Source organism: Crinia signifera, chromosome 9, assembly GCF_055691185.1.
Source record: "Crinia signifera chromosome 9, ASM5569118v1, whole genome shotgun sequence".
Classification (NCBI taxonomy): domain Eukaryota; kingdom Metazoa; phylum Chordata; class Amphibia; order Anura; family Myobatrachidae; genus Crinia; species Crinia signifera.
In genome coordinates, this window is record NC_139225.1 from 138,152,764 (window position 1) to 138,171,803 (window position 19,040).

Genomic DNA, 19,040 nt, shown 5'->3' on the forward strand with positions numbered 1-19,040 from the left:
CGTCTCCTTCCGGCGCCATGTTTTGTTGAATACGGCGTTTCTCCTGCCTCTGTGGTTGGGCTGATGGCGGCTGTTTAGATGCGGGCTGCTGCTCGAGGTGCTCGTCCATAGCCTCAGGTAGGCGACGAGGGGAGCGGGATCGGTTTTTCCTGGATGCAGACAGGGTTATATCGCGGTGAAGCTGGATGGGTGACGGAGCTGTGTGGAGTTGCTGCTCACTCCTCCATGCCGCACCCGGAAGTCCGAAACAGCCTCTATATTTAACTGCTGTAGATGGAAGCTTAATCAATAATGGACAAGTCACACAACAGTCTCTTCCCATTCCACTACAGATTCAAGCTCTTCATTGGTAGGAGTTAGAATTTCTGATAATTCTCAAGTCTGTCACACTTGAGGGTGTATTAACACCTTGGAGCCCGAAACAGGTCTTAGACATCCACTCACACATGAAGGAGGGCCAGAAGGCGTGCCCAGGACAACGAGGTGAATGAAATAAAAAGTCTTCATTGGAGTAATACAGAGACAGTGGTACTTTAACGATGAACTGAAGATTGTGACTTTAACGAAGAACTAAAGACTGTGGGGAACAGCACAGGAGACGGACTTTGAGAATAAACTGGAGTTTGATTTGAAGATTAAACTGGAACTGGACTTGGAGAATAAACTGGAGTTTGCTGATAATTGGCAGCAGGTGCAAAAGAATGCCACTCTGCCACTGGAGTTTGCTGATAACTGGCAGCAGGTGCAAAAGACTGCCACTGGAGTTCGCTGATAACTGGCAGCAGGTGCAAATGACTGCCACTAGAGTTCGCTGATAACTGGCAGCAGGTGTAGATGACTGGGACAGCAGGAATGGATACTGACGACACAGCAGGCTTGGAGACTGCCTGGAAACAGCTGGAGGTAATGCAAGAGCACTGTAGAGAGTCAAGCTGTGCTGGAGCTGGTGTTAGCACTAGTAAACAGGACCATCCAACTGAACGGTTGACAATTGAAGCTCTGACAGGAGTCCTCCCAGCACTTTTCAAACTGCAGATGGGAGGAGACTTGGCTGGCCAATAACCAGGAGAGAAGCTGCAATGGATTGGCTGGGAAAGTCTGTTTGCTAGCTGCATGGCTGAGGCCTATAACAAAAGTAGTAACGAGTGCAGCTGTAGTGAGCTGAGGCATTAGGCAAGATTGCAGGTTTTGCTGCATAGCTGCAGCATCAGGTAATCACTGGAGAGACTGTGGGGAATCTGTGCTGTGATCTGCACACATACAATACTGAGGATATCCAGACTTGGAGCACAGTGTCTGCACTTTAAAGGTAAAAACAGTGTTTGTTTTACCTGGATCGTGACAAAGTCTTCACATGATCTACTGCATTTCTGGGGTTGCCCTGGTTAATAAGACACAATCCTCATATAGATTGGGGAACTGTGGAAGTTAAAGCCTGGAGTCCTGCTTGTGCCAACATTGCATCACCCAGATCACACTTCTTTGTCAGATCTCTTCCAATACTGGTTCTCTTCTTCCTCCACAATACACTTCTTTCTCGTATTTAAAAAAGGTGCAGCACACATGTTACCGCCTCATAGAGACTGGGATTGTCCAATAAAACTTATTCCAGTAAAAACTGTACCCCACAGTCAGATATACAAACTTTCTATACCAGAGACTAAAGCCCTGTATAATTATATTCAGAAAAATTCAAAGAAAGGTTTAATTCAACCATCAACATACCTGTTGGGTGCAGGTTTCTTTTTTGTTAAAAAATATGGTATGTTTAGACTACCGAGCCCTTAATGATATCACCATCAAGGATCATTATCCATTGACGCTAATTACAGAACTGTTTGACAAGGTCAAAGTGGCAGTCCTCTTCACATAACTCGATCTCAGAGGAGCTTACAATTTGATATGAATCAGACCCAAAGATGATCGGAAAACTGCATTTAATACGCGTGATGGGCATTACAAATATCTTGTAATGTCCTTTGGCTTATGCAAAGCCCCAGTAGTTTTCCAATGATTTGTTAATGATATTTTCAGAGAAGGTCTATAATTCAGTAGTAGTGTATCTCGACTACATTCTGATTTTCTCCCCCAGTCTTCAACTCTACCATCAAACAGTATGAGAAATTCTTTCCTGATTACGACAGAATCAATTATATTATATAATGTATCTTTGAGACCTCTTCCTTGCCTTATCTTGGACATATGCTTACTGCTACTGGCCTACAGATGGACCCAGAGAAAGTTAAAGCTATTGTACACTGGACTCCTCCCACCACTCTCAAGGGAGCTCAACGTTTCCTCGGATTCTCAAAGTATTATCAACGCTTCATTCGTGGCTTCTCATCCATTGCATCTCAACGCTCTGACCCACAAGGGAGCCGATCCTTCTCAGTGGTCATCAGAAGCGGTAGCCAACCTTCACTCAATTCAAAATGGCATTCATCTCTGCACCAATCTTGCAACATCCAGATTTAAATAATCCCTTTTTTATGAAGGTAGATGCATCTGCAGATTGGATAGGAGCCATCCTATCACAAAAGGACGAGGAATCTGTATTACGTCCTTGGGGGACTTGTCTAAAAAAAATTCCTACCTGCAGAGAGAAATTACCAAATTGGTGAACCAGGAACTGCTGGCAATCAAATTAGGCATGGAGGAATGGAGATATCTATTGGATGGAGCAAAACTCTACGTCAAGTCTCTATGCAAAGAGGGGAACACACGGTTCGGGGAGTGCTATAGCATTCTTTTTAGGCAGAGATTTATCCAGAAAGTTAGAAAGTTAGTAAACCTAGTAATTACTGACAGAATGATCTATTATAAGAGTTTGGGGCATAAGCATTATATAAAACATCATTGGAACCAAAGATTTTTACAGATGCAAATAAGACCAAATAAGGATACTTTCAGATGTTTTGGAAGGATGCATTTTCCACAGTGAATTAAACCAAAATGTTGCTGTGTATATTTTATGTCTGTGTATTCTGGTAGGTGTTATCCGAAACAGGCCCAAAAATATAATAAATTAAATTTACTTAAGTTTAATATTAAAATATGTACATATTAATGTAGTAACATGCTGTATTTGTTTATTAAATATTAGTTTTCCAAAGCTGATTTGCATCATAAAATTCCAATGATAATGTTTTTTTTCTCTTCTATCTTATGTATTAGAATCATTAATTCGAATTTCTAGGCTTGTCCTTTGTGATGTCTGTTTATCATTAATCCTATTACAAAACCCTTGGTCTCCACAGTGTTACAGAAAATATAAAATGCATATGGCAAGTGCAGAAAGGAGAGCACAATATCTCTAGAATTAGTATTGTCACAGGTATAGTACATATCTAATGAATGACACCGTCATATTTTAATTGTCCTTAGTTTTTAAAATATTTTCATAAAGAAGCTGATCATCGATATATATGTCTAGTGTTTCATTGTGTGTCTCTGAAACACTGCCATCTGTTGGCAGAGAGTGAAACTACATCTCTTAAGCCCTGTACACATGCATCGATATTTCCAGATTTTCGATTTGATTTTGCTTATAGAAGCAAAATCGAATCGAATCCTAAACGAAATCGAATGGTTTTTGTGTCACTTTTGATCTACCTTTGATTCGATGCGCGCTCCCATTTTCACAAAAACGAACAGAAAAATCTACTTTGCAGCCAAGGAAATATCGAATTTGATCTAGTACATCGAACGTGTACAATGTACCATGAATGAATATCGAATTCAATATCAAATTCGATATCTAATGCAAAAGTACAGATCTAATGTCAAATCGAATGGAAAGATCTAATGCCAGATTAAATAGAAAATCGAATCTTACATCGAATCTAAAGCAAATTGATGTGTGTGTACAGGGCTTAACTCTCTCACACATGCACAAACACAGAGGCAATCACAAGGTAGCAGACTAGCTGTCGAAGCATTTGCTCCGAGCGGGCTTACTAGTTCTGCATATTTATGGATTAACTTTTTTTAACAATATTACCCATTATTCCCCCAAAAGGACAATTGTTGTTTTCAAATTAGAGAAATGATCTTGGTTATAGTAGATTAATAAAATAACCCATAATCCTACTGTATTAAAAGAGAATATTGTGTTTAAGCGCATGAGTATTAAATATATTGTACCTAGCTAGCTGTAACTAGTTACATAAATATTTCAGTTCAGATCCCAGGGCCGGCGACAGGGGGGGTCAAGGGGGACAAGTGTGACGGGCCCCAGCAATCTGAAGGGCCCCATAGCTTCCATTCCCAGATGCCGCCGCCTGTACTAGCTGGCCTGTTAGTGACCTTTGTAGCCTGGCCATCTACTGTGCACCATCTGTGTGTGGCTGAGTCTGACTGACTCTCTGTGTGCCACTGCCATCTACTGTGTGTGCGCCCTGCCACTCGGTGCTCAGAGCCATCTACTCTGTGTGCGCGCATGGCCTGAGGCTGCAGGCACACATCCGTACCTGCCGCTTGGCGCTGTGGCCTCAGTCTCTGGCTCCTGTACTTTTACTGTGCATGCAGAAGAGGGTTGTGTGGATGTGGGATTAGGTGGGGGGCCCCAAAATATCATTGTACAGGGCCCCAAGATTTCTGTTGCCGGCCCTGTCAGATCCCTGTGTATTTAGGGCCTGATTTGGTTTTGTTAGCAAAACAAAAAATGGGCAAAGCCATGATGCACTGCTGGTGGGGCTGATGCAACATGCGCATAGATATTTACATTTGGGGGAGTTATATTGTTTCTGTGCAGGGTAAATACTGGCTGCTTTTTTATACACTGCAAGTTAGATTTCAGAGACGCGCTGCTGCGGCTCCCAATCGGACCCAACACCATCTTTGCTTCACTCTCCTCTAGCCTTGACACTTGTGGAGGGAGGCCAGCGGCCAAGGCCAGACTGCCAGACATCTCAATAAACCCGCCTGTTGAAATGTGAATGCGCACCGCTGCCATTTGGATGAGAGGATGTTTATGTTTGGAAGGCATACTATAACATTCCTGAAGGCTTGTGTTTGTGCTTTTAAACCTGCATTATTTCTCTCCTGCTGACTGTCTGGACCTTTGCGAAGATTGTGCTGGAACTCCCTGAATTATAATATTTTGTTGGCCTTATAATTCACTGGATACTCAATTCTCTTTTCTGGCTATCTGGTAGGCCCTGGTGGGCTAGCCACCACCTTGTTACTGTCGATCTTTATCTGGAGTGTCATTTAAATATAACCATTAACCCCTTCCCGACACATGACGTATATATAAGTCATGAGTCGGTTGCGGGGGAATCAAGCCAGCTCACGGAGTGAGCTGGCTTGAAAGAGAGCAGGTAATGGCTGTATATTACAGCCAGGTACCTGCTCTCACGGCCACGAGCGGCGAGTTCGCCGATCGTGGCCGTTTAACCCTTTAAGCACCGCGGGCAAAGCGCCCGCAGTGCTTAAATAGCTGATCGGAGGGGGGGCGCCCGATTGGGGCCCCCCGCGGCGAGATCGGAGGGTGCCGATCGGTTGCCATGGCAGCCAGGGGTCTAATGTAGACCCCTGTGCTGGCCATGTCAGCATACCTATTACATCCTGCCTGAGGCAGGATGTAATAGGAAGTGCTGAAAATCACTATGTTCAGCCATAGAGCTCTATGGCTGAACCTAGTACAGGCGATCGCGCCCCCTAGTGGTCAAGTACACTAGGGGCCTTGTAGTAAAAGTAAAAAAAAAAAAATAAGTTTAAAAATAAAAAAAAAATAAAAAAATATTAAAAGTTCAAATCACCCCCCTTTCCCCATTTCACAAATAAAAATAAATAAAAAATAAAAAAATTAAACATATTTGGTATCGCCGCGTTCCTAAAAGTCCGATCTATTAAAATATAACATTAGTTATCCCACACGGTTAAAGGCGTAAACGGAAAAACATTCCCAACGCCAAAACTACGTTTTTTGGTCGCATCGCCTACCCAAAAAAATGTAACTATTATCCCATAATGGTATTAATTAAAAAGTACACTTCAGCCCGCAAAAAATGAGCCCTCACCCAGGTCCGTAGGTGGAAAAATAAAAAAGTTATAAGCCGCAGAACATGGCGACGCGACGCAAATTAGAAAAAACGTAAAATTTTCTATTTTTTTTTTAGTGGTAAAACGTAACGAAAACTATATAAGTTTGGTATCACCGGAATCGTAACGACCCATAGAATAAAGATAACCCATCATTTTAAACGAACTATGAACTCCAAAAAAACCGTAACCAGCGCAAAATTGTGGAATTGCGTTTTTTTTCCTTTTTACCCCACATTGAATTATTTCCTGATTCCCCAGAATATTATACGGTATAGTAAATGGTACCATTAAAAAGTACAACTTGACCCGCAAAAAAAAAGCCCTCATGTGTCTATATAGCCGGAAAATTAAAAAAGTTACGCTTATTTGAACGCGAGGAGGAAAAAAAAAAAAATTAACAAAAAACGCCCGGTCGGGAAAGGGTTAATATAACTGATCATCCGCAGTTGTTGATTTGGGCGATTGATGCCTCTACTCAGGAGATTCTTGCTAAACTTGGAAATGTGGTCGCCGTGCTTGTAAATCCTCTATATATGGCTCGGACACTGTGTGAGTCCACAAACCTCCTGGATCTATCCTGCTGAAATGAGATATCTTCTGTTATCTCTGATGTCCACAATGCTTCTGGTTTTATCCTTCCTAAATGAGATATCTCCTACTGTTTCTGATGATATTTTGGGATGCAGTGTAAATCCCGGCAGTCGGGATCCCGGCGTTCAGAATCCCGATTGCCGAAATCCAGACACTTTCTCCCTCCGTGGGTGTCCACGACACCCCTAGAGGGAGAATAAATTAGCGTAGTGAGGCACCGGGCCCGCTGCGTGGCGAGCGCAGCGAGCCCGCAAGGGGGGGCGATCCACGTCCCCCCCTTGTCGGGATTTCGGCGATCGGGATTCCAGCGTCGGGATTCTGAACGCCGGGATCCCGACCGCCGGGATTTAATACTGAATCTGATATTTTAGTTCCTATTGTAGGGTGGGCTCTCTGGCACACTGTGATTTCTGCAGCTTACCAAGTCAACCAGAATCAGACCGTATATGTGCTTTTTACATGTTTTTTTTTCTTTTTGTGTAGTGCACAAAAATATTGTGTGCAGCTTTTGATAATTTTGTTGCAAATAAGCTTTTTTTTTAAATTATACTTGGCATAGGGCCACTTCATATTATTTATTATCACATTGTTGTGCTCAGTGTTTACATTTCTCATCTTTTCCTCTTTATTACTCTCTCTTATATAGGATATCTTTCCTACCCTTTTCTTCCCTCACTTTGTTTCCCTCCTTTCCCTTCTCTCTGTTTCTCCATCTTCTTTTTCAGTCTTTTCAACTCTGCCTCCCTCTATTACCCTCTGCCATTGTCTTTTTTGATGAGCCACTGAGGCTCTGGTGAACTGACCTGTATTTAAACCCCTTGTCTTGCAACATGGCCAACCTTACTTTAAATCAATATACTGACTCAACCCCAAAAAAGGAATCCTAAATGGGCCCTGCCTCCTCAACCATAACCCTCACATCTAGTAGCCCAACCCTAACTTTCCCCTGTCCCCCTGCTGTATGACCCTTCCCAGTAGTGCCTAAACTATCCCCTGTACCCTGATGCCAATTCATAACTTCTGCTCCATGGGTGCCCAACCTTAACCTCCCTTCCATACCAACTAACCATAAATGTCCCCTCCCCACAGCCTACCTTTAGTCCCCCACTAGTGCTTAAACCAGTCCCTCCCTTCCCCATCCTGACCCAAACCCGCCCTGCACACTCACTGAACAGGATGCCAAGTTTTCTGGCATCGGCATATTGATCCTTTCAAAGTTGCGGGGTCTGACTATTTGGCAGTCGGGATGCCAGCACTGCAATGCTGACCGCCAGGATGCCGACTACATCCCAGCAAAAAGCATCACAATACTGTATATCATGAATGTATTAGAAAATTAAGCCAAATAATAGAGGAGAGATTTAGAAAGGAGAGGAGAATAGAAGACATTGAGGATAGTTCTCGTTTTTGTTGCCTTTGTGCAAATTTTAAAATGAACTCATTCATTGTATTTGGAGATTATATGGAGATTCATGAATTGCTGTGTGGTGAACTCCATAAAGTTATTTTAACAATTTAAAATTGTTGTTCTAATTTCCCTCTAGAAATGGAATCAGAATATTTGCAATGTTTTGTGAATACATGTACTTTAGCCAAATGAATACATTTTTGTCATTGTAAAATCAAGTGACTAACAAATTTTAGAACTAAAAAATTGAAAGCAATTTTCATATTTTTAGGATATTTTTTTAAGAACAAACACAAGGGGCTTTCCAGTTGAAGCCATTCTGTAAGTCATATGATGGAGAAAACAAATCAAACCACTTTGATCTATTTCATCATTAGAGGCATCACAGATGTCCCAAAGTTACAAGCACCAATATTCCTCCTCGTTCGACTAATTTATCTTTGCACAATTGGTGGTAAAATGACTATTCTTATGTTGGTCTACACGGATCATCATCTTCACACTCCAATGTACTTCTTTTTGGCCAACTTGTCCATCGTAGACATGTTTTCTTCCACTATTACTCAACACAATGTCCTTCTTATCGGTATAACCGGAAATACAGCCATTAGATATTTGTTCTGCATAATGCAGATGTATTGCTTTGGATCTCTAGTGATAAACCAGATATTTATCTGATAAGATTAGATATGATAAATAACCCAAACCAAATTTATTTACTTTATTACCTTTAAATATAACGGCAACGCTGAAATGATTGCACACCCACACAACCTTGTTATAAAAGGTATGACAATGCTTTACTTAAAGAATAGCTTCATTACAGATATTTGCAAATGCAGACTAACACAAGAAACATAAAATTGATTAGCTAATACTTAAACAGTAATTCTAAATCAAATCAAAATGGACACCTTTCAAGGACAGTGATCAGCCATGATTAAACCTCCTTCATAATTACCTCCAGCCCCCTGTGCTTCCTTGTTCTTTCTCAACTGCCTCCTTCCTCCTTCTATCACTCTGATATTTAAACCTTTATCACATTAATTAATTAATTACTCATAAGCATTGAGTCTTATTGGAAAGCTCTGCTTTCAATCATGATGTCATAATTAACCCAACACCCAACTTCAGTGGCCTTGTGGGTCTACGCATGTGTGGCCTTGTTCCAATCTTATTCAGTTTGTGGAGACTAGATTCCTGTCCTTGCTACATTATACTGTCAACATCACATTCTTAAGCTTCTAAAACCAAAAACAATATTCTATAAGAAATCACTTTTACAGCTCTGTTCTGAATGATCAGCCATTTTAATAATATTATTATGCAAGTCATGCCTAACAAAATGGCTGCTGCTTCTAACATACAGTATTATAACTGTTTAGCGCAAAGGGAAGGCCTCATACGCAGTGAATAGTACAGTGTGCAACAAGCTAAAGTCATCTGCAGCAATAATAGCGGCAGTCAGGAAAACAGAATATAATAAAAGCATAGATTTATTGATTAGTTGATTTTCTGTATTATCAGTCCATCCTCAACTTTTTTCATATCTCCGAAAAAAAGTTCATATCTCTCGTACTGTGCATCATTTGTTTCTCTCTTAATACATCGGAAAACCTTCTTGAAGCATTTCACTAGTATACAGAAAAATCAATAATATTATCTTGGCAAAAACATTAAACTTCTTAAAGCATATATAACATTGACTTATGCGAACCAGTTATTGGGGTTCAACCAAATAAACCAACTGTAGGGAATCACATCACTCACACCTGTTCAATAAACAAAATTTTTTCAACCCAAATAATTTAATTCAACTTTCCTTTTAACGTCACCATCAGTTTTGTACCATATTTTAATTATATTCACAAATTCAAATACAATTTTATAAACTTGGGATAATGTAAATAAGTGTGTTTATTTAATATACCATGTGTTACTTTCAAATCTTCATGTTGAATCACCACTGTATTAATTAGTAAAAGTACATTTTATTACAATAGATCTTGTTTGTAACCATTTAGAAACCTTATAATCCTTGTGGTAATGTCCATGGCTTATGAGACAGTATGTTTGAGAAAACATCATAAGAAACAATTCAATGAGTACACTTTTTATCTAGATGTTATACTAGCACACCCAACTCTGTCACATAACTACATGTTTTGTTGTACTCCAAAATATCTCCTGTTATTACACTCTTTACCAATTTTAAACCTAGGGAGAGTCAGTAACCTTATAAGATTCACTTGTGTAAATCCTACATAGAAAATTAAGTGTTGTTTGATTTGACTGCAAATATAAGTAGCCATTAACCCAACATTACCGGAGTGATACCGTAGATGACAATATAACCAACAATTAGTTTACCTTATTGTTCTTTCTATCAGCTCATGATGAGCGTCTTAAAGAAGAAATGTCAGTTTGCATATAGATATTATGTTTGCACCATTGTTACCATCCTTATTTAGAATGCCTCTTCTTTACTGATACCTTAACTAGATGTATTCTATCAATGGTTCTGGTGTGGGCGTTCTTAGTTACTTTTATGTTATTACTCATATATTTATTTTAAACCTTCTAATTAGTTTAACATATTGGCCATCAGTATTTTATTACCATCCTCTGATGCATACCGAAACCTGGGAGCATCAGTAGTATGATGTATATGTGTGTCTGTTATGATTATTACTATACTTGTGGGATTAAAATTAAAAGCAGAAGTAGAATACACCACCATGACTCTAGTAATACCTCTTTGATAACTATACACACTGTCCTTGCCAGCAACCAATCCCTGGTAACCCTCATTCACTATAAAAATATGAAAACTTAAAAAAACAAAAATGACTTCTTCAGTTAGTGAGTGTATGGGAAACTTGGTCACTCATGGGGATCATTGTTTTACACCTTGTCCACAACCCGCAGGGACACCACTAAGGGTATCCCCCGATTCCGTGGACCTCTTCTTGCCCACAACCCGCAGGGACACCACTAAGGATGCCCCCCGATTCCGTGGACCTTGTCTTGGTCGGTGTGGGGGCCCTGGACAGGCCCATCATCAAATAAGTTTATTAAGTTAGAATCACAGTCACAATATTTATCTGCATCAGTTTCTATTTCTTTCAACTGATATCACCACCAGGTCGGAAACCTTCTTGCAGTGAGACGCATTAATTCAATCGGTTTGTTTCACAGGGACGGGTCTTGCCTTTGATCTACGAGACATTTAATTGTAAGAATTTTCTCACCATTGCATAGTCTCCAGGCTGGACCTTATAACAACATCCCTTCATAAGCTTGTTTGCTTTTCTGGTAAAGTATTTAGATGATGTGAGAATTAGAGTGACAAGTCTGCTGCTGGATGTTGAATAGGAATTGATGGTCTCCCAAAAAAATGTATATATCAATTAAAATAATGATCTTATAAGGGGACAGGTTCAGTGGCTGCTGAGGAGTAGTGTGAATGTCATACAAAACCGAAGACAAAACTTCAAGTCAACTCATGGTAATTTCCACACCCACCCTAAATAATGTGTTCTCAATGTGCATTTGTTAACATGTTCAATTTTGACTAAAACCTTTTAGTGAATGGTGAGTGCAACCAACCTTCAATACCCATATATTGACTTATTCCTTAGAATACCTTTCCTGTCAAATATGTACCTCTATGATTTTTTTTTTAATACCATATACCTTATGGGATAACATGTCTGAACACAAATTTCTCAAAACATTTCTTTGCTGTAAAGGATGCTGTATATGGGACAGCTGGGATGTTCCTTCTAATCAAGATAACATATCAGATACCATTTAAATATAATGACAATTTTAAATGCATGTAAATTCCTCAAAAAATAATTTTAACCTTAGGAATGGACCAGTGGTAGGAGAAATGTTTGATGGTTCTATAGGAATAATTTTCCTGAGTTCATTCTTCTGCAGATGCGTTTGGGCCTCTGCATAAGATGAAATCAACATACATGCCCTCTCTCTCCTTACATGGGTCATCCCATGGGCAGCATCCGCATATGCCAGGAGGAGGGGTTTGGGGAGCTACTGGTCTGCCCCCACCATCTTTACATAGGCCATTAGCCTTTTGACTGTATCCATTCATCATCCATTGGCACATTCCTTTTAAATACACAACTCTTGATGTTTTATGAGATTCTGCTGGTCAATTGTAAAAACATTAAATTGTATAGTGGTGTGATTCACAACAGTGGCCATCTTATTTTTGTTACCAAGTGCAACAAGATCACTTTATAACATGTGAGCTTGACACTTAACAACTACTGCCTTTGCAGGGAGTTGCACAGCCTCAATGAGCTCCTTTACTTGCTGTGATATTAACGTATTATATCATAGCAAAATCACGATGGAAAATGAGGATCTCTAAATCCAATACTACCGCATATCCCGTATATGGCCATCCTGAGTCTCCTTGTTGGTGACAACTACAATCTTTGTAGATGGTAGTGGCGTGTCAGAGATATCAGGTCTAATTGGAGAAATTTTGCTTTAAATATTCCTCACAATCATGTTCTAAATCCTGCATCTCATCCATCCTCTGGGACTCCCGGGTCCCACCAGGTAGCAGAGTAGCAGGATTTAGCGTACCACACCTGACAATAGTCAGGTCATGTGGCGCTGGGAGAAAAGTTCCCAACGAGAGAACCATGCACTGGAAATGTGTCTTGTCCGTGAGGAATTCAGTAGAAAAGATGTAGCATTAGAGATACATAGTGTGCGGTGTTCTGTAATTTCTATACAAAGGCTGCAGCAGCCGCCACAGTCCTTAAACATGTTGGTAAAGCAGATGCCACTTGGTCAAGTGCACAACTGTAGAACCTGATGGGTCTATATGAACCCCCATGTATATGTGTTCAAACTCCCAAGGCCGCTGCTTGTTGTTCATTACAGTAAAGACAGGTATATGATAAATCTGATATATCCAGTGCTGTGGTTTCTGTCAGTGCGTGTATCAGAGCCTCAAATGAAGCAATTATGTCAGTATATTGTACTTTGTCAGCTCTGTGTCAGTTAGATTTAGTAGTAGTAATAGAAAAGGTGTCAGTAAAAGAATCCTGTAAAGAATTTAAACACATCATTAGATCATAAACATATTGAATCAGCATTGTGGTAGCAATCATGCAACTCATTGTGGGACATAGTGGGGCTGTCCATAAAACTTTGGCTTAATTGAGTCCACGTATATTGGACTGTGCTGTAAATAAATGTATTAAGTCCTGACTATCTGCTATTTGATAGTAAGAGATATGCAGATCATAAATCAATGATTAGATGACTGTAATACTTCCATAACTGTAAAGTGAATTGATTTACACAAAAAAAATAATAAGAATAATCACATTGGGCAGATAACCTGCAATAACGGAGTGTTGCAACTACTATGGGTATTAGATAATATACTTTGTTGTAAAATCGGAAAAAACTATTTCCTGTGGTCCATAGATGTTTAGAAACTTGTGACATAATTAGTAATGAAAAACTCATCAAAATACTAATTGCTTAATGCCCTATGAGCATCACTCATATCCTCTAACCCCGTGAGGGTCCTCATATCGGTCAGTGCCTTCTGACAGCAGTCTCTCATGGATTCCTGTTAATAATACACAATTTCTTCCAAACCACTCTGAGAAAAAACAATCATTAAATCATTACAAATATTTGAGAGAATATCATGATTAGTTGTGCAGCAAATGCGATTTACTAGTAGCAGAACCCAGTAGTGCTGCACCTAATTGTGACCTCCATTCCTTATTTGTGGGCTCATATGCATGACCAATGGATCTAGTAAAGTGGCAACATGCAATCAGATAAATAAGTAAGCATAAAAATGCAACTCAATATGCATCTTATAATAATCACTATAAAATCTATATTTTTCAATAAGGGCTTTGATAAGGATTCTGCAGAGGTACCTGCAGACTCAATATTTTTCTAAATAATTTCTAGTGGCTCAGTAATAATAATGATTATAATAATTTTAAAAAAACACTTGCTTTTTCTGTGCAAAATGAAATGCATCAATTTGCAAATTAATCTTTTCTCTGGAATGGTCACACCTCTATTGGCTGGGATTTAATTTAAATAAAACAAGCAAAAGCAATAGCATTATTAAGCTCAGACATCATATTAGCATTTGTCATTTGAAAAAAAAAAATGGCAGTTTTAAACAGATGTTGACAAAACAACATTATCACTTGAGGGAAGCAATGGGGAGGGGGCTGGAGGTCATCCTTGGGTATGGCTGATCACTGTCCCATACAGAACATTGCAATAACTTTAATCTATTCATTGTGCTTTTTCAAAAGGGTAAACAATATCTTCAATTCTAAGATCTTTTAACACACAATTGTTTATATGTCCTTGTTATGGAAAACAGTTCTGTAACACTCCTTGGATATTTCACATCATTTAGGAATAAAACTTTACTCTCTTATCAATCTCATTAACCATTTCCTGCCTTTAATCTCCTACAGAGTTATTTCTGATGTTACTCTCACCTCATCACTGAAAAAAAAACTTCTTCCCTTCTGCTTTTTCAAAAATAAACAAAAAATTTCAAAATTATTCTTTTTTTCCCCATTTTTTCTTTTTCTCCCTAAGGCTCTAAAAGACATATCACCTCTCCTCACTTCTCACTGAACAGAATTAACCCCTCAGTGGGACAGTACAATCTTTCCAAACATATGTGGGTTAGTGGGATATACTATCTCAATTCTTGAAGCTTTCACCACCTGTCACCAGACCATTGCGCGTTCACTCTCATCAAATAATCATTACCTCACAGGTGCATCATCATCGCCAATTCCAACTAACTATGACCAGCATAGTATTTTCTATACCTTCTCACTTGCTCACACTAGTCACATACTCAGAACTTTCTGTGATCCCATACAAATGCTTAAAAAGGTGTTACCTCTTTCAAAGACAAAAATGTAAATAAAATAAATGAAAAATGTCCCCAAAAAACCTAACCTTGCGTTATGTGTCATTCACTGTTACCACACCTACGCCTTCCACATCCTGTCATTCCTTGTTACCAGTCTTGTGGGTCTCTACTGTCATTCTTTGTTACCAGTAGTCATGTGTCCCACCCCCACCCTTTTTTTCTCAGTATATTCTACCTTGCACGTAGGTGGCAGATACCCCCTGTGAATCTCGCTACCGGTCAGCACTCTTCACAGGAAAAAATCAACTCATCAAATCAGAGAAAAATTATATGCAATATGTCATTCTTTGTTACCATATCTGCACATTGTCTAAGTGATCATTACACGATTAGATCACTATCTCCCCTGGTTATCTAGCTAACTGTGGCCACAGTATTAACCCCTTAAAATACTCTATCAATTTAGTACCCTCCCCTTTCAAAACAAACAAAATTATAAATTAACACAAATCAAAAACAAAACAAAAATTGGCTTAAAGAAAACCCCACAGCCTTGAGTCAGTTATCACTGATTACCTTCCATTCATAAGAATAAAAATAAACTCAGGACTTATCTGCGCATTACTCAAGGTATATCTGATTCAATATATGTATCCAGATCAAACAAATAGGCAACAGAAATTGCCAACAGAAAACATGGTCTAATATATCAATATGAACCTTTAAGAATAGATGTTATATTGGACTTATATCTCATTGATATATATATATCACTTTTCTTATTCAAAATGTATTACTCATTAACTGAAAAAAAACATTGAATTCACATGATCATTTCCTGTTTCTTCACCTAACATGGACAACTCCTTATCTCGCATTACATCAACTGAATCCATCACTTTAGAGTTTCCAACTCACAGCTGCTTTGTTTAATAAACCAAAAAAAATTAAATCAAAAACCCATAGCAGAAATACATCAGTCCTACATTACGGACTTCATCTCCGCAAGACAGGAGACCAAAAAAACTTTACAATGAGATAAACTTGATCTTTCTTTGTTTGTTATAAACAATATTCCAATTAACTTTATTTATTCTGGTGGTAAAAATGAACTGTTACTTGGCTTACAATATTAGCGTCTAGTCCTTTAAACTCTGTATTTTAACTGACCTCTGTCTATGGATATAAAGAAATTAGCTCAAACTGTTATTGTAATCCGACTGCTTGCTAGCTCTAACAATGCAACGTATACTTAATTATTTATTAACATTTTCTTATATAAACTATATACAGTAGACAATCCGGGGGTTTCCAAACAATACAGATTATGGATAAATCATGCATTCCATTTCTTCCACATGTTGCTGGCCAGTCAACCAGAAAGAGACGTAAATGCACAATCTCCTCTACCTATCTCTAATCACCAAATTATAAGCACGGGAAAACCTACAACAAATTTATGCAACTTCTTTAAAATTTATAGATTGGACAAACAAATCAAAACAACCGCTACAGATTAGTTACTTCAGTAATATCCTCAGCAGACAATATACACCAAACAATCCAACCGCGGTCAAAAAATAAAAACAAACAAAAAAAAAAAAAATACTGTCATTTAAAGAATATATATATATTTTTTAAAGTAGAAAATTATTGCCAGCATAACCTTTATATTAATATGCTTGCTATAGTCTGCATGCTTTGCAAATAAACTAAAGAAATACTCTTCCTGACTCAAGCAACGTTGTTTACAACTTCTTGCCAAGTTTCTCGCTGCTCTCCTTATCTATTCTCTGACACAGAGAAGAAATGGGCGATGCGGGGGGGTTTAGCAAGCTGACAGTCTGCAAAATGCAGCGTTGTCTTTCCATGCCTTAAATTACGATCTATTTGTTTTATAATTAAATAGCGAAGTTGCTTCAAGTAATTGTGGATTACCATACCCTAACAGATGTTTGAGAAGATTAGGGTACACAAATGCACCGACTTTAAAAAAAATTCTACACATTTTTTTTTTTTTTTCCAATAGCTAATTTTTTTTTTCAAACTTTGATCTTCTCAATAACTGATAAAATATGGACACCAACCATCATTGAATCTCGCTGGGGCCTCCAACTGATAAACCAGATATTTATCTGATAAGATTAGATATGATAAATAACCCAAACCAAATTTATTTACTTTATTACCTTTAAATATAACGGCAACGCTGAAATGATTGCACACCCACACAACCTTGTTATAAAAGGTATGACAATGCTTTACTTAAAGAATAGCTTCATTACAGATATTTGCAAATGCAGACTAACACAAGAAACATAAAATTGATTAGCTAATACTTAAACAGTAATTCTAAATCAAATCAAAATGGACACCTTTCAAGGACAGTGATCAGCCATGATTAAACCTCCTTCATAATTACCTCCAGCCCCCTGTGCTTCCTTGTTCTTTCTCAACTGCCTCCTTCCTCCTTCTATCACTCTGATATTTAAACCTTTATCACATTAATTAATTAATTACTCATAAGCATTGAGTCTTATTGGAAAGCTCTGCTTTCAATCATGATGTCATAATTAACCCAACACCCAACTTCAGTGGCCTTGTGGGTCTACGCATGTGTGGCCTTGTTCCAATCTTATTCAGTTTGTGGAGACTAGATTCCTGTCCTTGCTACATTATACTGTCAACATCACATTCTTAAGCTTCTAAAACCAAAAACAATATTCTATAAGAAATCACTTTTACAGCTCTGTTCTGAATGATCAGCCATTTTAATAATATTATTATGCAAGTCATGCCTAACAAAATGGCTGCTGCTTCTAACATACAGTATTATAACTGTTTAGCGCAAAGGGAAGGCCTCATACGCAGTGAATAGTACAGTGTGCAACAAGCTAAAGTCATCTGCAGCAATAATAGCGGCAGTCAGGAAAACAGAATATAATAAAAGCATAGATTTATTGATTAGTTGATTTTCTGTATTATCAGTAGTCAGTAATAAACTAATGTTCTTAACAGCTATGAGCTATGACCGATACGTGGCCATCTGTAACCCTCTGAGGTATACAATGATCATGAACAATAGTATTTGTGCTGTTTTGGCCACTGTCTGTTGGGTGTTTGGTTTTTTAGAAATAATACCATATGTCATCTTGGTGACAAGATATAACTGTTACAGGTCCAACGTGATCAACCATTTCTTTTGTGATCTTCTGCTAATCATAAAACTCTCTTGCAATGATACCTCTGTATTAGAGACATTGTTCATTGTCGAAGGAGCAGTTATTTTGGGTCTTGCTCCTTATTTCTTAACTGTTATTTCTTATGTCTTAATTATCTCTACCATACTAAGAATACCTTCCAGCAGTGGTAGACGTAAGGCCTTCTACACATGTTCCTCACACCTCACAGTTGTCCTCCTTCTCTACACTACATTAATCTATCAATATCTAAGGCCAATTTCAGCTGATAGTCTAGAGTACAATAAGTTGCTCTCTCTGTTTAACTCAGCTGCTGTCCCAATTTTAAATCCTCTTATATACAGCCTAAAAAATAAAGATGTTAAGGCAGCTATGGGGCGGAAATTGATTTCTTAGGTACTGATTTATCACCATCCGCATTCTCAGATGTGGTGTGATAATATTGGCTCAGTACACAATGCGATAATTGACTACATAGCCTGGATGTATTTATTAATGCATGCAGAGACAGAACTTGCAAGATGACTCTGTCCATGTGATGGGTCTCCGCAGCATTATTGAGGAATTTTTCTTAAAAAATACTGCGATCATGTGGCACCAACATGGTGCCGATACCACCGCCTCCGTTACCCTTCTTCCCGTCATGTCAACACATAGCTGATCACTTTCACCTTGTCCCTGAACTGATTTCTCTGCCTAGGGGCCTGGGTAGGGGGTTCGTGGTGAGCCCTGTCAATTTACGAGCTGAAGTTGGTGCTACTATTACAGGGCTCACTGTGGGGGTTATTTTGGTTCACTTTTTCTGACAAAATCCTTCTTAGATGAACAAAACCATGTGCACTCTAGGGGAGCATATGTACAATGTGCAGAGAGA

The 19,040-nt window shown here is 38.7% G+C and overlaps 1 protein-coding gene across 1 annotated transcript; it reads left to right on the top strand.

Moving 5' to 3' along the window:
- Nucleotides 1-834: 834 nt before the first annotated feature.
- LOC146036456 (olfactory receptor 5V1-like) lies at nucleotides 835-18,562 on the top strand. The gene is made up of 3 exons (XM_083160453.1): nucleotides 835-903; nucleotides 2,227-2,407; nucleotides 17,955-18,562. The coding sequence occupies exons 1-3, from the start codon at nucleotides 835-837 to the stop codon at nucleotides 18,560-18,562; spliced, it is 858 nt and encodes a 285-aa protein (XP_083016579.1).
- The last annotated feature ends 478 nt before the right edge of the window (nucleotides 18,563-19,040 follow it).